At 48.8% G+C, this 27,995-nt stretch overlaps 1 protein-coding gene across 1 annotated transcript; it reads left to right on the top strand.

Moving 5' to 3' along the window:
- Positions 1–48: 48 nt before the first annotated feature.
- Positions 49–27,995, top strand: LOC144718559 (uncharacterized). The gene is made up of 5 exons (XM_078593929.1): positions 49–117; positions 14,103–14,921; positions 23,782–23,937; positions 24,621–24,770; positions 26,373–27,995. Exons 1-5 carry the CDS (start codon positions 72–74, stop codon positions 26,375–26,377), a joined length of 1,176 nt encoding a protein of 391 aa, XP_078450055.1. The 5' UTR covers positions 49–71; the 3' UTR covers positions 26,378–27,995.

The following is a 27,995-nucleotide window of genomic DNA, read 5'->3' as shown; positions in this document are numbered from 1 at the left end:
TCCTCCTCCCCCCCTGCCCCCCTCTCCCCTCTCCTCCTCCCCCCTCGCGCCTCTCCTCTCTGCGCGCAGTCATGTCTCCCGCACGCACGTGCGCCGTGCTGGCGCTACTCGCTGCAGGTGAGACCCAAGGTGTTGCGTGTGTACACGCGTGTGTGTGTGTACACGTGTGTACAAGTGTGTACACGTGTGTGCGTGTGTACACGTGTGTGTGTGTGCTTGTGTACACGTGTGTGTGTGTGTACACGTGTGTGCGTATAGACGTGCGTGTGTACACGTGTGTGTGTGTGTGTGTTTGTATGTGCTCGCGAACAGCACTTGCCCCAACATTCGGTTAAGGCTATATGGGTATCTTTGTCTTTTATGCGTAAATGTACACGTGTACGTCAGGGTGTTTACACGCGTGTGTATGTACACGCGTGTGTACGGATTATGAGTAACTGGTGATGATGGTGGTGGCGGTGGAGATCGTGTGTGTGAGTGTGTGGCAGAGTTAGAACTCGGGCTGACCCTGCCGTCTGAGTGAAAGCCACCATCAATCTCCGCGTTTTATTCTTCTCGAGTCCCGGCGCTAACGATGTTACCCGGTGGATATTCGGTAGATATTACAGATGAGGAGCGATTTGCAAAATGCTCCGATGATTATATTATTGAGGAATCCGTCACGCTACACCAGGGCCACCTACGATGCAATGTTCCCGCAACATTTTAAAATTTCACGTTAAATACAAATTGCTTTTATTTCGTAATGCATTTTTTTGATCATCGACGGATTTGTATGTCAACGTAATATTCACTCAAAGTGTGTCACTATTCACATGCCAATGTACACTGTTCACAAAGAACATGTATTAAATGACCCCAATGCGTATCCTGTCGTACGGTATCCGACTCTTATCGACCACCGTCTCTCTGACCTCTCAATGTGTCGTGAAGAAGGGCCATTGCCCGAAACGTCGCCGACTCTATCTTTTTTTCTCCTTCCTCCTTCCTTAGCAAGCCGCAGTGTCGTCGACGAACGTGTTGAGTTATTTCGTTTTTCGTTCGTTACGACTTCGATCGTGAACCAAACTCACCGCACGATAGGACGGAGCGCACTGTTCCCTCCGTATTTCAAAAGCAAACATTGCGGGAGTGCGTCTTACAATCCGGTGTGCGGCTTACAATCCGGTGTGCGTCTTACAATCCGGTGTGCGTCTTACAATCCGGTGTGCGTCTTACAATCCGGTGTGCGTGCTCATTGACTTTCCGGGGCGTCTTATAGCTTCGACGAAAACGTCGCTCTCTGTCCACGCACTCGCACGACCTCGCGCCGACTGCGACCCCCGGGGTTCGGGTTCGACTCCCGGCCAGGGTCCAACTTCAGTGGCCGCAACTTTGCCCTGCGGACTCTCTTCGTTTGACTCATGGGTGGAAAAAACCCGATTTTTCCAGCGGCAGGCATCGGGGTTTTTCTTTAATACAATTAAACCCGATTTCGGGGAATGAAAACCTGGTTTAATGAATACGAAACTCTGATCCAAGGCTTAGGCTGCTTCCTCGTCGGTGCTGCTATCATCGTACTCGGGGGGGGGGGGGGGGGGGGGGCGTCGGACACGGGGGGGTAGTCGTAGAATGCGGCGGGCAGGTTGGTCGTGATGACCACGAGCTTCTCCACAATCGTGGGCGCCGCCAGTGAGTTCCTTAGCTTGGAATGGATGACGCCCATCGGTGAGAAGTTGGCGAAGTGCGGTTCTGCAATTAGAACCAATTAAACCGAATTTCTCCCAATCTCATATGATCGACTTGAACCTTAAATGAGGAACGCAGCGCCTGAAGTTGTGGCCAATGAAGAGGGGGGCACCGTGGGGGGGGTGGGGGCAGGTGGCCGTGCGCGCGATTTGTGCGTGTGGTGTCGGCTGCTTTGCACGTATGTTGTGTGGCTAATGTGTGTAACAGAAACATGTTTGTTCCTGGGTAGTAAGTGTTATTTTACACTTGCTTATGCCTCAAAAGTACAGAAAACGGTTATTATTCCCCATAAACTTTGCTTTTGTGACCAGGACAGTGATATTTCGAAATTTACCTATTTTCAATGAGAAAACGTGGTGTGCATTTGTGTCATTCCTTCACATAAAGTCGTGGTCACAACAGCCAAATTTGTGGAGAATAATAACAGCCATTTTCTATACTTTTGAGGCATAAGCAATTCGAAAATAACACTTACTACCCAGGAACAAAAATCGTGTTCCATAGTGATTTATCGTTCAGTATCACAACACTGTGGGTTGTGTGGCCGGTTGTATTGTGTGGTGTGTGAACGGTGTGAGTTGTGTGTGTGGTTGTATCGTGTAAATGTGTGGTTGTTGTGGTTATATTGTGGTGTGTGGTTCTCTCGTGTCTGGTTGTATTGTGTAGATCTGTGGTTGTTGTGGTGTGTGTGTGGTTATATTGTGTAGATCTGTGGGTGTTGCGGTGTGTGTGTGTCTGGTTGTATTGTGTAGATCTGTGGGTGTTGCGGTGTGTGTGTGTCTGGTTGTATTGTGTAGATCTGTGGGTGTTGTGATGTGTGTCTGGTTGTATTATGTAGATCTGTGGGTGTTGTGGTGTGTGTGTGTGTGGTTGTATTGTGTAGATGTGTGGGGTTTGCGGTGTGTGTGTGTGTGGTTGTATTGTGTAGATCTGTGGGTGTTGTGGTGTGTGTCTGGTTGTATTGTGTAGATGTGTGGGGTTTGCGGTGTGTGTGTGTCTGGTTGTATTGTGTAGATCTGTGGGTGTTGTGATGTGTGTCTGGTTGTATTGTGTAGATCTGTGGGTGTTGCGGTGTGTGTGTGTTCTGGTTGTATTGTGTAGATCTGTGGGTGTTGCGGTGTGTGTGTGTTCTGGTTGTATTGTGTAGATCTGTGGGTGTTGCGGTGTGTGTGTGTGTGGTTGTATTGTGTAGATCTGTGGGTGTTGCGGTGTGTGCATGTGTGGTTGTATTGTGTAGATGTGTGGGTGTTGCGGTGTGTGTGTCTGGTTGTATTGTGTAGATCTGTGGGTGTTGTGGTGTGTGTGTGGTTGTATTGTGTAGATCTGTGGGTGTTGCGGTGTGTGTGTGTGGTTGTATTGTGTAGATGTGTGGGGTTTGCGGTGTGTGTGTGTGTGGTTGTATTGTGTAGATCTGTGGGTGTTGTGGTGTGTGTGTGTGTGGTTGTATTGTGTAGATCTGTGGGTGTTGCGGTGTGTGTGTGTCTGGTTGTATTGTGTAGATGTGTGGGTGTTGCGGTGTGTGTGTCTGGTTGTATTGTGTAGATCTGTGGGTGTTGTGGTGTGTGTATGTGTGGTTGTATTGTGTAGATCTGTGGTTGTTGCGGTGTGTGTGTGTGGTTGTATTGTGTAGATCTGTGGGTGTTGCGGTGTGTGTGTCTGGTTGTATTGTGTAGATCTGTGGGTGTTGCGGTGTGTGTGTGTCTGGTTGTATTGTGTAGATCTGTGGGTGTTGCGGTGTGTGTGGTTGTATTGTGTAGATCTGTGGGTGTTGCGGTCTGTGTGTGTCTGGTTGTATTGTGTAGATCTGTGGGTGTTGCGGTGTGTGTGTCTGGTTGTATTGTGTAGATCTGTGGATGTTGCGGTGTGTGTGTGTGTGGTTGTATTGTGTAGATCTGTGGGTGTTGCGGTGTGTGTGTCTGGTTGTATTGTGTAGATCTGTGGGTGTTGCGGTGTGTGTGTGTCTGGTTGTATTGTGTAGATCTGTGGGTGTTGCGGTGTGTGTGTGTCTGGTTGTATTGTGTAGATCTGTGGGTGTTGCGGTGTGTGTGTGTCTGGTTGTATTGTGTAGATCTGTGGGTGTTGCGGTGTGTGTGTGTGTGGTTGTATTGTGTAGATCTGTGGGTGTTGCGGTGTGTGTGTGTGGTTGTATTGTGTAGATCTGTGGGTGTTGCGGTGTGTGTGTCTGGTTGTATTGTGTACATCTGTGGGTGTTGTGGTGTGTGTGTGTGGTTGTATTGTGTAGATCTGTGGGTGTTGCGGTGTGTGTGTGTGGTTGTATTGTGTAGATCTGTGGGTGTTGCGGTGTGTGTGTGGTTGTATTGTGTAGATCTGTGGGTGTTGCGGTGTGTGTGTCTGGTTGTATTGTGTAGATCTGTGGGTGTTGCGGTGTGTGTGTCTGGTTGTATTGTGTAGATCTGTGGGTGTTGCGGTGTGTGTGTGTCTGGTTGTATTGTGTAGATCTGTGGGTGTTGCGGTGTGTGTGTGTCTGGTTGTATTGTGTAGATGTGTGGGGTTTGCGGTGTGTGTGTGTGTGGTTGTATTGTGTAGATCTGTGGGTGTTGTGGTGTGTGTGTGTGTGGTTGTATTGTGTAGATCTGTGGGTGTTGCGGTGTGTGTGTGTCTGGTTGTATTGTGTAGATGTGTGGGTGTTGCGGTGTGTGTGTCTGGTTGTATTGTGTAGATCTGTGGGTGTTGTGGTGTGTGTATGTGTGGTTGTATTGTGTAGATCTGTGGTTGTTGCGGTGTGTGTGTGTGGTTGTATTGTGTAGATCTGTGGGTGTTGCGGTGTGTGTGTCTGGTTGTATTGTGTAGATCTGTGGGTGTTGCGGTGTGTGTGTGTCTGGTTGTATTGTGTAGATCTGTGGGTGTTGCGGTGTGTGTGGTTGTATTGTGTAGATCTGTGGGTGTTGCGGTCTGTGTGTGTCTGGTTGTATTGTGTAGATCTGTGGGTGTTGCGGTGTGTGTGTCTGGTTGTATTGTGTAGATCTGTGGATGTTGCGGTGTGTGTGTGTGTGGTTGTATTGTGTAGATCTGTGGGTGTTGCGGTGTGTGTGTCTGGTTGTATTGTGTAGATCTGTGGGTGTTGCGGTGTGTGTGTGTCTGGTTGTATTGTGTAGATCTGTGGGTGTTGCGGTGTGTGTGTGTCTGGTTGTATTGTGTAGATCTGTGGGTGTTGCGGTGTGTGTGTGTCTGGTTGTATTGTGTAGATCTGTGGGTGTTGCGGTGTGTGTGTGTGTGGTTGTATTGTGTAGATCTGTGGGTGTTGCGGTGTGTGTGTGTGGTTGTATTGTGTAGATCTGTGGGTGTTGCGGTGTGTGTGTCTGGTTGTATTGTGTACATCTGTGGGTGTTGTGGTGTGTGTGTGTGGTTGTATTGTGTAGATCTGTGGGTGTTGCGGTGTGTGTGTGTGGTTGTATTGTGTAGATCTGTGGGTGTTGCGGTGTGTGTGTGGTTGTATTGTGTAGATCTGTGGGTGTTGCGGTGTGTGTGTCTGGTTGTATTGTGTAGATCTGTGGGTGTTGCGGTGTGTGTGTCTGGTTGTATTGTGTAGATCTGTGGGTGTTGCGGTGTGTGTGTGTCTGGTTGTATTGTGTAGATCTGTGGGTGTTGCGGTGTGTGTGTGTCTGGTTGTATTGTGTAGATCTGTGGGTGTTGCGGTGTGTGTGGTTGTATTGTGTAGATCTGTGGGTGTTGCGGTGTGTGTGTCTGGTTGTATTGTGTAGATCTGTGGGTGTTGCGGTGTGTGTATGTGTGGTTGTATTGTGTAGATCTGTGGGTGTTGCGGTGTGTGTGTGTCTGGTTGTATTGTGTAGATCTGTGGGTGTTGCGGTGTGTGTGTCTGGTTGTATTGTGTAGATCTGTGGGTGTTGCGGTGTGTGTGTGTCTGGTTGCATCGTGCGGTTACATCTTGTAGATGTGTGGGTTGCTTCGTTGTGTGTCGTTGCTGTGGTGATAGTGTGTCGTGTGTAGTTCTATTGCGTGTGCGACTGCATCGTGTGGTTGCTTCTGGTGTGTGTGGTTGCATCGTGTAGATGCGTGGTTGCTGTGGTGTGTGTGGTTGTTGTGGTGTGAGTGGTTACTGTGGTGTGTGGCTGCATCGTGTAGATGTGCAGTTGTTGTGGTGTGTGTGTGGTTGCATTCTGTGGTTGTTGTGGTGTGTGGTTGTATCTTGTAGATGCGTGGTTGTTGTGTTGTGTGTAGTTGTATCTTATAGACGTGTAGTTGTTGTGTGGTTGTATTGAGTGGCTGTCGTGGTGATGACTGACCCCTCCCTAACATCCCCCACCCCCCCTAGGGATCTAAATATATAAGCGAGAAATGTGAGCACGTGCTCGCGCGAGCGTGCCTAGCGCTCGTAGAGCCAGAGCCAACGCAGTTGCAACTGCAGCACGCAAACCCCTTGCGGCTGGAGGCTCGGGGGACGCGATGCTCCCTTGGGTGGCCCAGACTCAAGGCACCGCGGAACAACGAGAGTCAAACGCGAGCGAGATTTTTCGTTTCGCCGGCCTGCGCCAAGTTTGCCTGTTGTGATGGGGTTTGCTCATCAATGACGGATTTGAACGGCAAATGCGAACGGTGCCTCCATAGGGGACATCGCTACAGCCATCTCCATATATGGGGCTGTCAGAGGCGTGTGGCGGCAGCGGACAGAGCTGAGACGAACGCGGCTGGCCGCATTTTCGTTCGGGCCACCGACTCTGAGAAGGGTTGGAAATGTGCCCAACCCACCAACAGGTGTTAAAGGCAGCGGTGAACAACGATGACTCTCGACTGATGAGTTCTAATCATGATGAAGCCAGTCTGCAGTTGTGTCTTCGTTTCGCTGCTGCCTTGTCTGGTTGGCCACATTTCTCCCAAATGTTTTTGGGTTGGTGGTCTCAACAACTCAGATGGCCACACGTGCAGTTCTTTTGGAGCTGGTGGTCGGTACAAGGCTGGGGACTTCTGCATATGCAGTGCACATGTGTGATGTTAAACCTACTCAGTGTAATTGACCAATAACACGAATGGCCCTCCTGATGAGGAGGCTTCGTGCTCAGCGCAGACTCCCTGGACAAATGATGGCCGGTATCACAATACAGATATAATGATTTAAAGCTTTCGTGACTGCAGGGATTCATCTTCTTGGTTCTTTCGGTAAAGTCACGTAGAAGGGAAGTAATAAAATAATAAAAATAAAACATAATAAAACAATTCTCACGACGTTTCGGCCACAACGCAAGCAGCCATCCTCAGGCGAAGAATGAAACACCCCAAGCTTGGAGCGTATATTTAAGCTGGGTTAGAGGGGGGGGAGGTGGGAAGAAGAGCGCCTAAACAAAATAATTTGCATATCAAGAGGAATTCAGCATATGGAAAATGCGTAGGAGGTGGGCGGGGGGGGTTCCAAATCAATACTATGCCCGTGCATTATGCAGGATTAGCAGCATCAAAGGGGGGGGGGGGGGAAGTGGGGGAGCATTAACAAAGGAAAGGAATGTTAATAGTATGTAGCTGTAGTTACTAAACAACCACGTAAAAAACTACAGTATAAACTGCATGACAAACTAAAGTATAAACTACATAGCATCATCAGTAAACTTACTATACTCTACAATAAGCTGAGTTACTAACAGTAAGTAATACATGAAAAATTCTACGTTGTAAAAAATTATATAATATGCTTCCATCTAAACTTTATTCTCTTACATCACACGCGTCTATACCGTACTATATACTTCCATAGGCAAAACCAACATTAAATTACATACTGTATTGCTATAAACCACCCTATACCTTATACATTTTTAATATAACACTATGTATTATTCTACCCACCCTAATGTGTATCAAAATGGTTTATTACGTCCTTCCAGTGATTGCTAAGCCAGAATCCATCTTCTCGGTTAAAATTGTCTCTGTGTTTGTAAATGTGGATCGCCTCATGTACGAATCTCTCATGATAGCCAGATGGCTTGCAGAGAACCTCTGTCTTGGAGAAGTCAATGTCATGTGAGCCCACTGAGTTGTAACAGTGATCTGCCACGGCTGAGGTGTTTGTCCTACAGTGTTTCAGGTCAGCTTTATGTTCACGGATGCGGTCCGAGACATGTCGTTTGGTTTCCCCAATGTAACTGCTACCACAGAGGCAACTTAGTTTGTAGACACCAGGGTACTGTATGTCTGGAACCACATCTTTTACAGACGGTACCAGATCACGGATTTTATGTACTGTGTTGAATCGGACCTGGATCTTGTGTTTAATCAGGATTTTGGAGATCTTTTTTGTGACCCCAGCAATGTAGGGTAAGGTGATGGTCTTGAAAGGCTCCTCAACAGGATCCTTCTTGGTGGTTGGAGTGATGGCTTTGCGGATTGTGTAGTCGGAGTAACCATTAGCCTTAAGAGCTTGGCGTACGTGTTTGAGTTCACTGGAAATGTGTTCATGGTCGGAGATGCATTGGGGCTCTATGATATAGAGTCTTGATGAGGGAATTCTTCTGGGATGGATGGTGGTGGGAATCCGGTTTTAGATAAGCATCCGTGTGGGTGGCTTTCCTGTAGACAGAGTGGCTCATTGAACCATCAGGTCTCCTTTTGATTAGGACATCCAAAAAGGGTAGCTTGCCATCATTTTCGACTTCCATGGTGAATCTGATGGCTGGGTGTATGGAATTGATATGGTCGAGAAATTGGTCTAGAGCAGGCCGGCCATGTGGCCAGATGACAAAAGTGTCGTCTACGTACCTCTTCCATAAGGTCGGGCGTAGAGTGGCAGTCTGGATGGCGTCCGTCTCAAATTTCTCCATGAAGATGTTGGCTACAACCGGAGATAAGGGGGAGCCCATTGGGGTGCCCTCAATTTGCTTGTAGAAGGTTCCATTCCAGGTGAAGTATGTATTGGTTAAGCAGTGTCTCACCAGGGGGGGTACCCCAGCATTCAGTCCTTGATGAACCAAGTCTTCAATGATTGCGATGGTGTCAGGCACAGGCACCTTGGTGAACAAGGAAACCACATCAAAACTGACAAGCAGGTCGTCTGGGGACAGGGCAATCCCCTTGATTGTTGATACCAGGTCAGTAGAGTTTAGTACTGCAGAGGTGGTTTTTCCAGTGAAAGGCCGTAGGATTTCGGACAAAAAACGAGCCAGTTTGTAAGTCGGGGAGTTGATAGTAGAGACAATGGGACGAAGAGGTGTATCTTCTTTGACATGACATTGACTTCTCCAAGACAGAGGTTCTCTGCAAGCCATCTGGCTATCATGAGAGATTCGTACATGAGGCGATCCACATTTACAAACACAGAGACAATTTTAACCGAGAAGATGGATTCTGGCTTAGCAATCACTGGAAGGACGTAATAAACCATTTTGATACACATTAGGGTGGGTAGAATAATACATAGTGTTATATTAAAAATGTATAAGGTATAGGGTGGTTTATAGCAATACAGTATGTAATTTAATGTTGGTTTTGCCTATGGAAGTATATAGTACGGTATAGACGCGTGTGATGTAAGAGAATAAAGTTTAGATGGAAGCATATTATATAATTTTTTACAACGTAGAATTTTTCATGTATTACTTACTGTTAGTAACTCAGCTTATTGTAGAGTATAGTAAGTTTACTGATGATGCTATGTAGTTTATACTTTAGTTTGTCATGCAGTTTATACTGTAGTTTTTTACGTGGTTGTTTAGTAACTACAGCTACATACTATTAACATTCCTTTCCTTTGTTAATGCTCCCCCACTTCCCCCCCCCCCCTTTGATGCTGCTAATCCTGCATAATGCACGGGCATAGTATTGATTTGGAACCCCCCCCCGCCCACCTCCTACGCATTTTCCATATGCTGAATTCCTCTTGATATGCAAATTATTTTGTTTAGGCGCTCTTCTTCCCACCTCCCCCCCCCTCTAACCCAGCTTAAATATACGCTCCAAGCTTGGGGTGTTTCATTCTTCGCCTGAGGATGGCTGCTTGCGTTGTGGCCGAAACGTCGTGAGAATTGTTTTATTATGTTTTATTTTTATTATTTTATTACTTCCCTTCTACGTGACTTTACCGAAAGAACCAAGAAGATGAATCCCTGCAGTCACGAAAGCTTTAAATCGAAATTTAACCGCCTCTACGGGGAGGGTTTCCACATAACTTTGAGATCCTTCAACAAGCTCCGGGACAAGAAGGCTCAGCTAATCGAGTCTCTCACCTTTCTGAAGAGATGCCGCGACTCTAAGGTAATACCGAACGCATTTACACTAACATCTGCTGCTGTAACTTCTTCTAATGCGAAACGAATTCTGTCTAGAACTAGCTTAGCTCTTATCTCAGAGAAAATCAGACTTACGCGCACCGAACTAGATCAGTTAGACAAGACACTCTACAAATCACACTTATCCTTGAGTGCAACAATGTCCACATCGGATTGGGAACATGTGGAAAAAATGACTGCCTCTTCAGCTGCCGCTATGTCGACTAAATGTAAGGACAACTTGATTTCCAAATTCAACCGCCTCTCAAACAAGAAACCGGACCCACACATTGAAAAGCTAGATGTTAACAAAGTCGTAATTAATCGCAGTAACAGTCCTATTTCTGAAGGTTTGAAATCCGTTTTAGCTAAAGGACTAAACTTTGCAGTCACACCTAGACACATACCAGTTAATGATATAATTGCTCGAGTAGATGTAGCTCTCAAGGGCTTGAGTCACATCGCTGCAGACGTAGCAAGATCGGAAATCTCTGTAACCCTCAAAAACGCTAAGATGCCAGCTAGCAACATCAGCAAAGATGAGCGTTTTGAATTAGCTCAATTAAAAAATAGGGATGACATTGTCATCCTCTCAGCCGACAAAGGCAATGCCACTGTCATCATGGACAAAATAGAATACAACAACAAAATTCAAGAACTACTCACCGATGGCAGCTATACAAAAATAAAAAGAGACCCCACCAACAGCCTCGTCTCCAAAACCAACAACATCATTTCTGCTTCAACCGCATTAATTGATCAGACCAAACAGTTCTCGTTGAAACCTTCTGCAGCCAGGCCACCAAGATTGTACGGCTTGCCAAAGATACATAAAGAAGATACACCTCTTCGTCCCATTGTCTCTACTATCAACTCCCCGACTTACAAACTGGCTCGTTTTTTGTCCGAAATCCTACGGCCTTTCACTGGAAAAACCACCTCTGCAGTACTAAACTCTACTGACCTGGTATCAACAATCAAGGGGATTGCCCTGTCCCCAGACGACCTGCTTGTCAGTTTTGATGTGGTTTCCTTGTTCACCAAGGTGCCTGTGCCTGACACCATCGCAATCATTGAAGACTTGGTTCATCAAGGACTGAATGCTGGGGTACCCCCCCTGGTGAGACACTGCTTAACCAATACATACTTCACCTGGAATGGAACCTTCTACAAGCAAATTGAGGGCACCCCAATGGGCTCCCCCTTATCTCCGGTTGTAGCCAACATCTTCATGGAGAAATTTGAGACGGACGCCATCCAGACTGCCACTCTACGCCCGACCTTATGGAAGAGGTACGTAGACGACACTTTTGTCATCTGGCCACATGGCCGGCCTGCTCTAGACCAATTTCTCGACCATATCAATTCCATACACCCAGCCATCAGATTCACCATGGAAGTCGAAAATGATGGCAAGCTACCCTTTTTGGATGTCCTAATCAAAAGGAGACCTGATGGTTCAATGAGCCACTCTGTCTACAGGAAAGCCACCCACACGGATGCTTATCTAAAACCGGATTCCCACCACCATCCATCCCAGAAGAATTCCCTCATCAAGACTCTATATCATAGAGCCCAATGCATCTCCGACCATGAACACATTTCCAGTGAACTCAAACACGTACGCCAAGCTCTTAAGGCTAATGGTTACTCCGACTACACAATCCGCAAAGCCATCACTCCAACCACCAAGAAGGATCCTGTTGAGGAGCCTTTCAAGACCATCACCTTACCCTACATTGCTGGGGTCACAAAAAAGATCTCCAAAATCCTGATTAAACACAAGATCCAGGTCCGATTCAACACAGTACATAAAATCCGTGATCTGGTACCGTCTGTAAAAGATGTGGTTCCAGACATACAGTACCCTGGTGTCTACAAACTAAGTTGCCTCTGTGGTAGCAGTTACATTGGGGAAACCAAACGACATGTCTCGGACCGCATCCGTGAACATAAAGCTGACCTGAAACACTGTAGGACAAACACCTCAGCCGTGGCAGATCACTGTTACAACTCAGTGGGCTCACATGACATTGACTTCTCCAAGACAGAGGTTCTCTGCAAGCCATCTGGCTATCATGAGAGATTCGTACATGAGGCGATCCACATTTACAAACACAGAGACAATTTTAACCGAGAAGATGGATTCTGGCTTAGCAATCACTGGAAGGACGTAATAAACCATTTTGATACACATTAGGGTGGGTAGAATAATACATAGTGTTATATTAAAAATGTATAAGGTATAGGGTGGTTTATAGCAATACAGTATGTAATTTAATGTTGGTTTTGCCTATGGAAGTATATAGTACGGTATAGACGCGTGTGATGTAAGAGAATAAAGTTTAGATGGAAGCATATTATATAATTTTTTACAACGTAGAATTTTTCATGTATTACTTACTGTTAGTAACTCAGCTTATTGTAGAGTATAGTAAGTTTACTGATGATGCTATGTAGTTTATACTTTAGTTTGTCATGCAGTTTATACTGTAGTTTTTTACGTGGTTGTTTAGTAACTACAGCTACATACTATTAACATTCCTTTCCTTTGTTAATGCTCCCCCACTTCCCCCCCCCCCTTTGATGCTGCTAATCCTGCATAATGCACGGGCATAGTATTGATTTGGAACCCCCCCCGCCCACCTCCTACGCATTTTCCATATGCTGAATTCCTCTTGATATGCAAATTATTTTGTTTAGGCGCTCTTCTTCCCACCTCCCCCCCCTCTAACCCAGCTTAAATATACGCTCCAAGCTTGGGGTGTTTCATTCTTCGCCTGAGGATGGCTGCTTGCGTTGTGGCCGAAACGTCGTGAGAATTGTTTTATTATGTTTTATTTTTATTATTTTATTACTTCCCTTCTACGTGACTTTACCGAAAGAACCAAGAAGACAGATATAATGATTACTCACGTGTATGATACCATATCATTTACTCGATGAAGTCAATGCGATGGTGAAAGTTCAAGGCAGCGGTGGTGATGATGCTGAATACTATTATACTAAGAATGGTGCTGACTCGTGATGCCTGGGCGCTTGAGCTGCTGCTGACAGTGGTGATGGTGCTGGTGGCTGACGAAGTTGGTAATGGTGACGATGAATCCACTACACCGGCGGTGATGGCCCAGCGGGCAATGGATGGAATTGTCGCGCTGCAGTCAACGCACTGCACCATAGACCCGGCGACCTGAGTGTCATTACCAGCCAGGCCTGGACCTCCTTTCACCATCCCACATCGATTGGCCAGCATGGTGAAGTATGGTCAAACAATCCCCACGACTCACTGACACGGGGCGGGGAGGCCTTCGGCACGCAGTGGATTGACAAAGTCAACCCCGCACAGGATGTGAACTCACGACCTTCCGATTGCGAGCCGCTTGCTCTACCGCTGTCTTGTGTTATCCAGGTTTTAGTTTTGTTTCATGCTGCCTCTTGTCCCCCTCCCCTATCACCCCGGATAAAGTATAAACTAAACTACAAACTAGTTTTTATTTTACCATGTAAGGCCCACTGAGCTATATCGCTCTTTTCAGAAGCGACCTGGTCACAAATGACAGCTCAACGAAGTGGTTTTATCATCACGTAGAAATGTAATACTCTGAACACGTTGAATTATGTGTGTGGAGGGGAACACTGATGGAACCGGAGAAAAAACACTGCACGTGACCACCGGGAGAGAGACACGAAAACTTGAAATATACAGCAGCAGGCGTCAGGGTCAGGATCGAACCCACGACCTCCTGCGTACCAGGCGAGGTAGTGAACATCTCCTAGCCACCGTGGCGTGTTCGTTGTGAAGTGGCTCGCGGGTGCGGGACCGACGCCGCGTGCTCGTAGACCCGGCTCGGCCGAGCCAACCCTCCACTGGATGTGGCATTAATACGTTCCACTTGGTTTACGGACACTCTGCTCCATGAGGTGTGTGCTTACAGAATTGGAATTTTTCGTGAGATGTCATCGTTGGCGACGGCTGACTTTGAAGACGTGCCGAGGGTGCGAACGGTGACGAATGCGATAACGACACAGATGGTGGCGGAGCTCATGCAACTGCCGTGGGGGGTGATTGGTGGGGGTGATGATGATTGTGACGATGTGATGACAGTGACGATGTTTGTTATTGTGTCTGTTGTGTTCCGTCAGTGGCGTTCGCCCAGACTGAGCCCGATGCAGCTGTGACCCATGCAGCAGCAGCAACAGCAGCAGCAGCAGAGACACAAGGGGCAGCAGCTGTCACAGAGTCAAGTGAACCAGCAGCAGTCGCTGCAGCAACAGCAGCTGCACCATTGGCAGCCGCACCGACAGTAGCCGAACCGACAGCAGCTGCACCGACACCGGCTGCACTCACTCCGCCGGCCGTGGTGACACCACCAGCGCTGGGAGCGACGCTGGCCAACGTGGAGGCGACGTCGCCATCATCGGCGACGTCGCCCGCGGCCGGCCCCGCCGCGTCGCCCGCGGTGCCGTCGCCAGGCGCGCCGCTCGCGGCCTCCTCCCCGTCGGCCCATCCGTCGACCGCGGCGGCCGCTGCCGCGACGTCGCCGCCGACGTCGACCGACCCGGCGTTCGCGTCGAGCGCGCCGGCGGCGACGCCGACGCCGACGGCGGCGTCCGCGGCGTATTCGTCGCTCTCCGCGGACGTGACGACGTCCGTCCACCCAGGGTCGCCGTCGCCGGAGATGGACGCGACGACGCCGCTCGACGCCGTCGCCACCACCGACGGGACGGACGGGACGGACGGGCCCCCCGAGGCACCGTGGCCGGTGCTCGTGACGCAGGAGCCGCGCTCGGCGCGCGCGCGCGAGGGCGGCAACGCGAGCTTGTCGTGCGCGGCGCGGGGGCCGCTGGCGCTGCTGCGGGGGGCGCGCGTCTCCTGGCACCGGCGCTCGCCGCGCGGGGAGCGCGTGGAGCACGAGGCCGGCCGCTCCGAGCTCGCGCAAGGTGACGACGCCGACGGCGAAGGTGAGAAAGGCACGGGCGCCCGCGAGCGGCCAATTTGACGCTGGGCTCGCGCCCGTGGTCCCCGAGAGCGACGAGCGGAAATTTTGGCGCTCGCGTCGCCGCGTCGAGGGTGTCCGGGAGGAGCTGGAGCCGTGGATGTGTTTAATCATCCTTGCGCAGGGCCTCACGGGACACTGCCACATCTGTTTCTCACAAAGGTCTCCGCGTCGTCTTTACGACGATCGAAGCACGGTCCCCACGTGCGCGTCATATCGGCACTGGCTTGAGGCTTAGGCCGCCCTTCGTTCCATTACAGGTGCCTGACCGAGTCGCAACCCGCGAAGGTCTCGCCGATTTTCGAAAGATCTTGATTTGTCACTCGTAGGTCGCGACCACACGCGGGGTGGGGGGGGCGGAGGCTGCGACGGTGGCCCGGGTCGTGCGCTCCGCGCGCTCCGGCTCTCGTGTGTCAAAGTCCTCCAAAATAAACCCCGAGTGTAGAGGTAACGCTCGCAAGGCAGAGCATCAGGCATCCAAAATATACAGCTGCCATTCCTGTCTGTCTACCAAACGAAACTACCAGGGTGCGTGGCGCGACCCGCGGAGAGGCATCGCCACTCCCCTTGACCTTGCCGTGCGACAAACTCGGCACCACAGGAGCCCTCGCGACGCCGCAATCGTTGAGTGGTGCAGGTCAGATGCTGTTGAATTGTAAGCGGCTGTAATGTGTGGTGTGTGTCCATGTTGCGAATACACGTACGCGTGTTTCTGTATGAATAGGGGCACAGCAGTAGGGGGGTCAGCGCACTGCGCTACGAACCTAGCAGCCCGAGTTCGATTCCCCGTTCACATCCGATAACAGTGGGACATATTTGAACTGATTCTGGGCCTCCGATACGTCGACTTATGATTAAGGGATTTTTTTTTTACACGTGTGTGTTGTATGCAACATTCGCCTGCTCTCTAACCCATGTCACTGCACAGAAACTACTCCTGTCTCGAAACCCCGTTAATTATCAACGAAGTTGACCTCCCCGCTGACTGCGGGAACTCCGTTGCATCGACTTTGTTGATCGGTCCTCTGGCAAGGACGGTGGAAAGGGAGGCTCCTCCACAGCGTGACACCGCGACGGGAATACTGCGGCACGCATCCAACGCGAGACCTAAATTTAATGCAAGCCTGGGTGAGAATGCAGTTATGAATGTGCACGTGAGCGCGTGCGCATTATTGGGTGCCACGGGTGAAGTCATTCGCCCCGCTTCTACTCCCCCACCCCAGGGCGGCTCGATGAATTGTCGCAAATCAGGCGAAGGTCAACCCGCGACACGCAGCGCAGACGAAACAAAAACGGCGTCGGTTATCGCACGCGGTTCCACGCGTGCACGGCGCAAGGTTAAGATTGGAATTAATAAAATTAAAATAAAATAACCGCACCTTTACATCAGCCGCAACTTAACAACTCTTGGAACCTCCCATTTCAACCAGTCTACACAACAAAGGCTCATTCCTAGCAGCGTGCTTCAGCCGCACCGAACCTCACAATGGCTCCTCCCACCCTCAACCAGTATATATACAAGGACTGTTTTCTTGGAATTTCTCTTACTTGATACAGCTGTCGTGGCTGTGACGGTTCCACCTGCAGACGGAAGCTTGTGTTGCCTCCGAAACGTCGTGAGTTTTATTTTATTTTTATTTTACTTTTATTAATTTAAATTTAATTTTTTTACCTACGTGACTTTACCGAAAAAACCTAAGAATATGAATCCTTGCAGTCACGAAAGCTTCAAATCTAGAGTTGAAATTGGAGTCGACCATTCTGTGCCTTGTGCCACCACCGTATCCGTACGGGCAGGTTTCAGAGTGGTGGCTGCGCGTGGGGCCAGTACTCCTGCACCGCGGAGGCAACGGTCAGGGTTGGCGGAGCGAACGAGTGCTGTGAGACTCCCATTCCCGTGGGCGCTGAGGCGCCAGACCCTGGCTCGCCAGGAGGAGGCGGTACAGCAGGTGGACTAATCGCCATCTGTGTCCATCCGTAACGGGGATCGAGCTCCGGTTTCATTCCCACTCGTATAATAAACACTCATTAATTGGCGGAAAACATCGTAAAATAAAACAGATATTGTATATACCTATAAGTGTAAGTTCCTCTGAATAGAAGACCAGTCTGTGCACTAATTACGTATTTTTATTATCGCTGAGTCTCATGACCCTTTTTCAGGAGAATCTCGACAGATGTTCGCGGTGTGGGGCGATGATAGGTACGTGGACTCCAAGTGAGTTATCTGCGGTGTGTTGTTTTCAAACGTTGGAACGTTTTGACCAAGACGCCGGCACACAATCACATCGGGGAATCTTTAACGTCCTCTGTGAAGCAGACGGCGCTTACTATTATGGGTATCACACCGCAGTGTTAATCGGGGTGGCCACTGCATTCCAACCGTGAACCTCTCTGAAACTACCGCTGTCACTTCCCCACACGTGCGTACGTACGTTGAACCGTGATTATCGGAGGTGCGGGGGAAGGACAACAATCTAAACACAATAAGTAGTTCTTAAGAAATGAGTTTTCAATCTGGATTTAAAAGTGCATAAATAGCTCCAGTGGCTTCCTAATGTCGGGAGGAAGAGCGTTCCAGACGGCCGCAGAAGCCCATCTGAAAGCGCGCGATGCAGTGACCGTCATTGTTCGATGTTGAACTTCTTTCGCACCGTACGTAGCCAACCGTGCTAATCGGAAGGTGCTGATTATAAATATGATGAATGTAAATTTCGATTTAAAGCTTTCGTGACTGCAGGGATTCATCTTCTTGGTTCTTTCGGTAAAGTCACGTAGAAGGGAAGTAATAAAATAATAAAAATAAAAATAATAAAACTATAATTTTATTATGTTTTATTTTTATTATTATGCACTTTTAAATCCAGATTGAAAACTCATTTCTTAAGAACTACTTATTGTGTTTAGATTGTTGTCCTTCCCCCGCACCTCCGATAATCACGGTTCAATGTACCTACGCACATGTGGGGAAGTGACAGCGGTAGTTTCAGAGAGGTTCACGGTTGGAATGCAGTGGCCACCCCGATTAACACTGCGGTGTGATACCCATAATAGTAAGCGCCGTCTGCTTCACAGAGGACGTTAAAGATTCCCCGATGTGATTGTGTGCCGGCGTCTTGGTCAAAACGTTCCAACGTTTGAAAACAACAATAAAATTATAATTGTATTATGTTTTATTTTTATTATTGTATTACTTCCCTTCTACGTGACTTTACCGAAAGAACCAAGAAGATGATGAATGTAATATATCAATTATTATAAACGTGTGCGTGCTACTTCATACGAGTTATTGTCGAACGAGCCATGCACGTGCAAATGTGTACGAGTCGGTGGTAACGATTGCTCATTCGGGTCTGTCTGCGTGTGATTATAACTCTGGGTGTGGGCGCAGTGTGTGAATGTGCACAAGTCAGCGAGTGTGTATATATGTGTGTGTGTGTAACGCGAGAACGTGTGTCCGTGGGTGTGAACGTGCGCCTATGGGTGAATGTGCGGAGGTGGGCAATTGCGTCAAGAGTATTTCGCGCTGTAAGCCACAACCCAGGAACCACCTCGGTTCGACTCCTAGCCACGCAATCAGTAATCGGTGTGTAAACAAGTGACAGTCGGTATATTGACATTGGCCTGAGCCCACTGCTAGGCCAACCCCAGTGACGATTATTTTAAACGGTCCTGGGCCTCCCCTAGGTCGACTCAGCCTCAAATGAGTACTCGGTGCGGTGTGTAAACATCGCCACTAGGGAGACAAAGGCGTTCGGGCGTGGTGCTGGCCACCCACCCCTCGTGTGCCGTGCCGGCCATCATAAGTGCTCGCTAACAGCACTTGCTCCTACAGTCTGTTACAGGCTATACGGGGGATCTTTGTCTTTGTTTTCTGTGTGTGTATACGTGGGCTCATTAATAAATCGGGGTGTTTATGTATTTGGCGATGTGCAGGGTATGTGTGTGTGTGTATGGGGATGCGTTGTGTGTGCGTGCATGCATGGGATTGGGTGTGTGTGCGTGTGCTTGGGAGTCTGTGTATCCGGTAAAGACAACCCCTTATCTCCTCGTGGTGCCGGAGACCAGGAAATGCACCGAGCAAAGATGATCTCCCAAGCGAAATGCTGAGGGAGGGTGGCGTTTGTGCACAGACTGCCCTACATGACATCTTAACAGTCTGGACCACGGGACGGGTTCTGCAGGATTGCAAGGATGCCCTGGTGGTTCTCCTCTTTAAGAAGGGGGACCGCACAGACTGTAACAACTACAGGGGCATCTCACTCCTCAGTGTGCCGGGAAAGGTCCTGGCAAGGATTATTCAACATCGCCTTGCCAGGCACGCTGAGGGGAGGCTTGCGAGCCCCAATGCGGTTTCAGGAAAGGGTGGTCCTGCACAGATGCCATATTTTCTGTCCGTCTGCCCTGATCAAGGCCTATGATACCATCAGTAGGCCTGGGCTCTGGGTTATTCTTCCTGTTTTTGGAGTCCCTGACCCTCTGCTCACGATCATTAAGGACCTTCATGATGGTAAGTGGGCACGGGTAAAACTACGTGGTCAGGAGTTGGAGCCATTCCTGTTCACCTTGGGGTGCGACAGGGATGTCCTCTGGCTCCCACATTATTTAACATCTTTTTTGACCACGTTGTTTGTGAAGCCTTTGATGGCTGTACCGGAGGAATTCCATCTGGTACAGATACAATGGGAAGCTGACGGATGCCCGGGTGCGGTCAAGGGATGGCTCCCTATTGGTCAACCACGTTATGTATGCCAATGATCTGGTACCTGCCACTCACTCAGAGGAGGAGTTGGAGGCGCTGTTGCTGAACCTGGAGCGTGCCACTAAAAGGTGGGGCCTTACCATCAGCCCCACCAAAACTAAGCACCTGCCTGGGTAGTTTGTACCATCGGACACTCCACCCCCACAACTCCCAATTGGTGATGGAGCAGTTGTGGAGAGAGTGGAGAGTTTCCCATATCTGGGCAGTGTGCTCATGACCGGCTCCGATTTGACAGCAGAGGTCTCACTCCGAATCAGTCGAGCGGCATTATATTTTCATTGGTTGTGTAACACTGTGTGGAAGCTATCTGGTCTGTCGCTCCCTACGAAGATTCAGGTCTTCTCGGTCATGGTCATTCCCTCTCTTCTCTACACTTGCGAAACCTGGACCACCGTAATGGAACATTTTCGCCGGTTAGAAACATTTAGGCTGGCCTGCCTACGATCCATCCTGGGCTTAACCAGGCTGGATTGTGTAAGGAGCTCACAAATCCTTGAAAGATCTGGACAAAGTCCCATCGGTGAGCTCCTCCGGCAGGCAAGGCTGCGTTGGCTAGATCATGTAGCCCACATGCCCAGTCACTGCATGCCTAAACAGCTTTTGTTCAGCCAGATAGAGGGGCTAAATGGGCGCGGCACATGCTAGAGAAGAGATGGAGTGATGTGGAGCTGAGTGGACTTGCCGATGACTGGTACCAGTGGTGTCAAGATTGGCCTCTGTGGAGGAGGCTCATGAAGGACACTACTGGGCAGTTGGAGGCAGTCACCCTCCAACAACAACGGAGGGCGGAGGAGCGACGTTCACAACAATGAGCGGAGCGCCAGGTGGCTAAAGCATAGCAAGTTGGCACAGTAGGGGGCATAGGTGGTGCATCAGCCAGTCATATCAGTCAGTTGACCCGTGGCACCTGGGTCTGCCCCGTGACCTCATAGCCTGGCACAAGCGTCGTGGTGATGTCACCGCCACTTAGAGGTGAATGGCTGGCTGTTGTTGTTGGGAGTGTGTGTATTTGTGTGGGGAGCGGTGGTGTGGCGGTTAGCACGCTGCGCTACGAACCTGGTCACCCGGGTTTGCTTCCCACTCACGGCCAACACCAAGTGGCGATTATCTGAACTGGTACTGGGCCTCCCCTAGGTCAACTCAGCTTCAAATGAGTACCTGGTGCGGTTTGTAAAACCATCGCCACTGGGGAGACAAAGACGGTCGGGTGGGGTGCTAACAGCACTTGCCCCAACAGGCTATTCAGGCGTATACAGGGGACCTCTGTGTTTTGTGTGTATTTGTGCATGTGTAGTGACATTGAATGATACACTAGCGCGTGGCGCTGGGAGACTGGTAGACAATGAAATTGGGGGTAGCAGCCCGTTCTACCAGTTGGACCCGTGGGCCAAGCCCGGAGCCTTTTGGGGGATCCAGAAGGGTCCATGGCCGAGGGCGGATCCTGGCCAAGCTGGGGAGAATAAAAGGCGAGCTCCGACTCACAGTCGGGGCTGCTGCCATCGGGAATGGAACTCGTCGTGCTGCTGTCGTCGTGGTCTTCGCCTCTTGAAGCAGTGGGTCTGGAAGCATGTTGACTGTCCCGACCCGGTATGAAGTTATCCCCTATGGCTGTGAGAGCCGAAATAAACAAGAGAGAACGCCTCCTAATAGTGTCTCTGAATTAGTACACTCCACATGCATGGGAGTGTGCGTGTGTGTGCGTAGGAGTGTGCGTATGTGTGTGTCCAAATGCATGGGAGTGTGCGTGTGTGTGCGTAGGAGTGTGCGTATGTGTGTGTCCAAATGCATGGGAGTGTGTGCCGTGCACAGCTGTTTTATATTGAGTCGGTCATATTTTTGGGCTTAGGAGTAACCAGTCATGTAATGATACACGGCCAGAGTGGGCAGAGCAGGCGGCAGCCTTTTTAGAGTTCTTTTTTAAGTCGGGGCGTGAGTGGTAATGAAACATTATATGGTACACACAGCATGAGGGGCTACACGTAATAGGACATTCATTACGCACATTGATAAGCAGCGATTTTGACAACCCCAACCCAGAAAAGTGCAATTATACGTGAGAGAGTTCACCTTTTGGAGACGTCCCTTTTTATCTGCAATGTTTTGGAGAAAAATAAGTCCGCCATTGTCCTGTATTTAATCAGTTGAGGGCCGACACTGAAATTGTCTTTCTGTAGGGGAGGCCGGGTGGACTGCCAAGATCCTGGCGTTCGAATCTGGGCAGCCCCAACCAGCGATCACAACCCGGTTCTCAAAGGGAGCGAGTGTTACGGTCTCAGTAGCTCACTTGCCGCTCGCAACAACGAAAAACGTGCTACCTTAAACATTTTCACGGAACTTGGCTGAATTCCAACTCTGAGAATTATAAATGAGTTTGACTGTTATGGGGCAAACATCTCTCTCATAGCAGTGTGTATGGGAAGCCAATGGTCCATCAGCCTATTGGCTTTCCAGACCAGTATTATCAGTTATGGTTTAAACAAGCAAAACTCTGGCCCAGTTTTGACCTGCGGCTCATCAGCCTAACATAGTTCTGTTTGTTTATACAGGGACTCCTCTACTTAGAAACGAGCTAGATTCCAAAGGTCTGTTCGTAAGTCGATTTGTTCGTTCGTCCAACTTTACTCCTGTCGATTCCAAACATGTTGTACGGCATGTACACTAAACATGGAGAATGGCTTCAAAAGTTGTATATAATCCCGTAGATGTAGATGGCACTGGTTCTTCATGTTCTGCAGATGTAGATGCCACCACTGCCATCTATTGCGCGGTGGTTGAACATACGACTTTCGGTCCGAACAGGAACTGGACATAGGGACAGGTTTGTTCGTATCTCTGAAAGTTCGTAAGTCGAATGTTCGTAAGTGGAGGAGTCCCTGTACTGTATACTATTACTGTACCTGTAATGCTCCAAAGAATTACCCATTGATGAATTTCTGTTTAATATATCTTTTTAGGAAATTGTAAGGCAGCGACAGCAGCGTTTGCTGCAAGGGAAGCTGATTGAGGTGGTCGAGTTTGCTGGTAATTCTGGTGGTGATGGTGAAAAAAGCATCTGTCATGTGTTACAGCTGATGGCGCAAGCTCATGCCAAGTGGAGGCATGACAAGTGGAAGCTTTTAAAACAAACACTCAATGTAACGGGTGTTGACCCAAACATACCAATGCTCAAAGATTACACTGCCAATTACTGAGTTGGGATGACATAGCAGCCACATCGGCCCAGACTGTGAACATGTGGCAGGACCCTCCTAAAAAATAATCTTGAGACTCAGTGAGGCTTGTCTGGATAAACAAGCGTAACAGTAAAAAAAAATGTTGCTCGATGTGGTAGTGATGGTGCAACTAAGCTGACGGTGATGACATTGTAAGTGGAGCTAATGATGGTGCCGGTAAGCATGCGGGTGATGGTCATAGTTCTGGTCATGTTGATGCAGTAGTGATGTTGCTAATGAACCTGATGGTGATGATGACGACGATGTTTGTGGTGGAGCTGACGGTCGTGGTGATATTGCTACTAAAGCTGAGGTTCGTGGTGTTTGCTGGCTGTCATGACGGTGGTGATGATAATTATCATAATGCTGATGTCTGGTCATGTTAATGCTGGGAGTGAAGTTGCCAGTTAAGCTGACGGTAAAGATGACATTGAGTATCGTAAATGGTGATGGTTTTGGTGATGCTACCAGGGGTGCCACTGCAGGTTTTGATGGTGTCGATGGTTCGTGTATCGTGTACAATTGTGAGGGGGGGGTCCATGCCCTCTAATGAATTTCAATGGTTTCCTTCCCTCCCGCAAGCCCCCCGCATTCAGGGGCATCTCCTGGCGGTGCCTGGAACACACTCAAGTGAAGGAGATCTTCACGGCCAATGCAGTTGTTGCTCACGCGACACCTCGCCATCGCTTCCTTCCTTCTGCCAGATCCCACAGCAGTTGTACACCACCTCCTCACTGGCAATATAAAGTGCTGCCCCCTCCCCTGATTACCGGTGTCGTGCCCGTGTCGACGTGGATGACGATTGGAGTTGTTGTTCTATGGCGCGGCCGCTGCTGCCGCCTCCCGCGCAGATGAGGACGAGGTGGAGCTGTGGGCGCAGTTGCTGCTGCTGCAGGTGCTGGAGTCGCGTGACGAGGGCGCCTTCTACTGCGTCGTCACGTCGTCCTCGGGGGACGCGACGTCTCACGGCGAGGGCAGCACCCTCCTCGTCAGCGCCCTCAACTCCGGTGATGGGAGCCGAGATGTGTCCTCCTTTTTTTTTACTTCACCAACCGTCATTTTTTGACAGTTTTTTTAATCTAATTAACGAGGTGGTCAGGTGAGCTGGCGAGATGTTATCTCCCTCGCCTGGTATGCAGGAGGTCGTGGGTTCGATGCCGACCTTTACGCCTGCTGTATATTTGGAGTTTGCGTGTTCTCCCTGTGGTTACGTGGATTTTTCTCTGGGTCCTCTGGATTTTCCTTCCACATTTAGAACAAGCGTTTAGAGTGTTTGGCTGACACAAATGTCCACGTGATAAGCCACTTCGTTGAGCTATCATTTGTGGCCAGGTCGCTTCTGAAAAATAGCTATATAGTCCAGTGGACCTTACCTGGTAAAATAAAAGTACATTTTTTAGCTGACACCGCCTCTGATGTCACACTTGAAGACATGAACGGTGCCCTGAGCATTTGGTGGAATTTCCACATTCCTATGGTGGTGTTTGGTCTCTCCATAAGATGAGCACTTGTTGACTTTTCACAAAGCGGCGGTCAATTTATCGGACTGAGGGGGCGATGACTGGGATCAGAGTTTGCGGCATTGTGTTTGGTTTTCAAGCACCGTCACCACAGCACTACCACCCCCCCACCCCGAGCCGGTGTCCACGTGTGTGAGTCGTGCATCGTGCGTGCGGTGTGCGGCGTGCAGGCTGGCGGGGGCTGGGAGACGGAGTGCTGGGGGCCTTGGGGGCGGCCTGCGCCGGCCTCGGTGTGCTGATGGGTTTGCTGGTCGCCCTCGTGCCCGGCGTGCGAGACAAACTCGCGTGTGGCAAGAGTTCGTCCATCTCCCTCGATCACGGTGAGATTCCGAACGGACGCAGCGGGGGCGGTGGCCTTCACCGCACGTGGATCACCGCCACACGACGACAAAGACAAAACAATCACGGGGTGTGTATGACGTGGAGAATAATGATGATGATAATAATGATGAACCATCAACTCGCTCTTCGCCAGCCCACACACACCGGTGTGATGAAGCATGGTTAAACTTCTCCGCTGCGTGACAGGAATTCACCCAATAGTGGATTGAGGCAGGGCTGCACACCTTTAATGTTATTTACAGAGTCTTACATACATGCTCTGGATATTGTATGATTTTGATTTGGGGAAACGAAACGAGATGTCTCGGACCGTGATCGCGAACACAAGGCAGATCTGAAATACGGCAGAACCAATACCTCTGCCGTAGCTGACCATTGTTATAACGCTGTGGGCTCGCATGATATTGTTTTTTCCGAGACCATGTTACTCTGCAAACCTTCGGGCAACTATCAAAGGTTTGTTCATGAAGCCATCCAAATATATAAACATAGACATAACTTCAACTGAGAAGATGGATACAAATTGAGCAATCATTGGAAGGATGTTATTAACCAGGTAAAGCCTTAACTGGTTGTGGTTGTTTACATCATTCCCGCCGGGTACTATCCTATTTTTCCGAGTTACTTTCCCCCGTGTCCCACACTCAGCTTCCCACTTCTAGCCCCGCCCACTCCCCCCCCCAGCCTCACGTCCTCTTCCCCTAGCGCTCACGCAGCCCCCCCCTCTCTCCCCCCTTGCCTCCCCCTTTCTTACCTATGTAACCTCTTTCCACGGCAGCTCTCTCGCCTACTTCAACATTTTCTTACTGTGGTTGTTCCACCCGATGAAGATTGCTTGTGTTGCGATCGAAACGTCGTGATTTGTTTTATTTTATTTCTACCTACGTGACTTTACCGAAAGAACCAAAGAGTATATTGTATGATTGTTATATTTTTGTACTGAGATTGTTCACCAAATGGAATAATGATGCCGTTTATATAACAGTGCTTTCACATGGGCTCAATGATTGTGAAAAAGGTCCCATATTGTAGCTGCTATAAATGCCCTGATAGTGGCATTGTTTTTGTGCTGTTCGCTTTTTGGCGTTCTCTGGTCTAACACTTTGAGACTAGGCTCTAAAGTAAGCTGTCTCTGGCTTGGATCAATCAGTTTCAAAGACAACGCATATATTATCAGAGCATGTTTTTTTTTATTGCATGTTCACCACAAGTACGCGTGGTTAATGCAGACATGATTCCTTGAATAAGGATTCTGTTTGGCGTTATAACATCTTGACACAACTGTTTTATCGGCAGAAAGGGTAAAACCTATTGTTATATTAAAAACAGTTCAGCATTGAATTCTTAAACTCACCAAATGTTGTGCGGAAATTGTGCCAGATGTGTACGCGAGTTGCGGGTTCATTTTAACATCCGAATTATTTCGCGACAGATATTTTTTCGAGTTTGGTGCACATGTAACATAAAATCTATCCAGTGCATTTTTTCCAACAGATTCGATTATACGCAGTGATGTGAAGATGTTCAATCCTATTAATGATGTATTCATTCCCTCTGCTCTCATTCTTCCTTACCCCCAGTTTGAGGAGCATTCGGCTGTGTTTGGAGTGGAACCTAAGCAACCAACGTGATCGCCCTCATTTTCACACGTACACCAAACTTGACAACCCCACCGATGTAAATGGCTGCTGGTTTTAAACCCTTTTACCGTGCAGATTTTCTTAAAGCAAAAATTGCATTAAAATTATATATACGACAGAATACTATTTTAGTATGATCAGCATTGAAAATCGATATATGGTAAAATGTTTTTAAAACTGGGCACAACCTACCACATAAATCTGTAAGTTTGGCAGTTTCCACACGTGCACTCATACACACAATTGCATGCTTTGATACTCCTGCATGTACCAAGAGAGCAGCACATCTTTCATTCACCAATTCACCCCGTATTTATAGGCATAACCGTGCGTGTCCCAGGCTTCGTGCTCAGCCAGGACACCTGAAGTAATGAAGGTTCACTGACCTGAAGCTATAGAACAAACAACGGTAGCCTGAGTGTGCCATAATGCACCAAGTGTGCCCTAATCTGAGAAAACTCTGCCCCTCCGCACCACAGCCACGTGCTGTGGTGTCTCTGCCTCCGAGTATTGCTGGAGGGGCCCACTGCCAACTGCTGCCCAGCAACAATGTTTATGAACCTCCTTCGGAAGGCCCAGCCTCGACAACGTCGGTACCAGCCATCAGCAAGTATCAATCGATAAGGCTGTTGTAAATGTAAACAAGTCCGAATACCAAGTGAACCAGAAGTAGGCCTCTTACAGAGGACCAGGAGTCGGATGGGTGAAATTCCCAGGCGTTTGCGCCAGGAACATGAGTTTGAGTATGTTGATTAGTAGGCACATGACAATTCACACCCGGTGCAGATCAATTGTATTTTTTATGAGTCAAGGTAACGATGCAAGTTTCATTTGTACTAATTTGTACTCTCTGTCTGGCACATTTGACTCGTTCGTTCCATGTTATCTGTTCGGGTAATTGTATCTCATTTGCATACATCAAAAGAGTTATAAGTATCCGGTGCATATATCGTGAATGATTGAATCAGCTGTTGCCAATGAATCGTCACATGCCTCCTGATCAGCCACCGAGTATAAATAGACCTGGCACTTTGTGCCGTTTGGATGCACTACGGACAAAACGGTATGATAATTTCGAGCTCTGATGCTGCACAAACCTGAAACGACATCCTACTTCTTCGAATTGTACTACTCTGAAGTTAAGCAAATCTGTTAACCTGACCCTGGAGGACGTAAAATGAATTGTCATTGTTGCCCTTTTAATGGAAATTGGGATGGTGATGCAGGAAACTTTGTAAGTGCTATTAGAAAGGACTGTAGCTTGCAGCCTTTTCTGCTGGTACGGGCAGCTGAAGCGATGTGCATCTCCTTAGCATAACCCAGGGGGGTGTTTACTAGCACACAAGCACACTTTCGCGTCGCATTTTCTCATTCACATACACATATGCAACCTCCGATTAGTACAGTATGCTACGTACGGTGCGAAAGAAGTTCAACATGCATACATAATTGTGCAATAATCGCACGCCTAATTACTGCATTTCCCAACAAACATTTCTGCATACCTGTCATTTGTCACCAGGTAAGCTGACGTTTAAATTTTAATAAAAACACCTGGTGGAA

This window comes from Lampetra planeri, chromosome 5 (genome assembly GCF_965212315.1).
Source record: "Lampetra planeri chromosome 5, kcLamPlan1.2.h2, whole genome shotgun sequence".
NCBI classification, from domain to species: domain Eukaryota; kingdom Metazoa; phylum Chordata; class Hyperoartia; order Petromyzontiformes; family Petromyzontidae; genus Lampetra; species Lampetra planeri.
The sequence above is the reverse complement of the archived record's forward strand: the minus strand, read 5'-3'. Positions and strand labels throughout refer to the sequence as shown.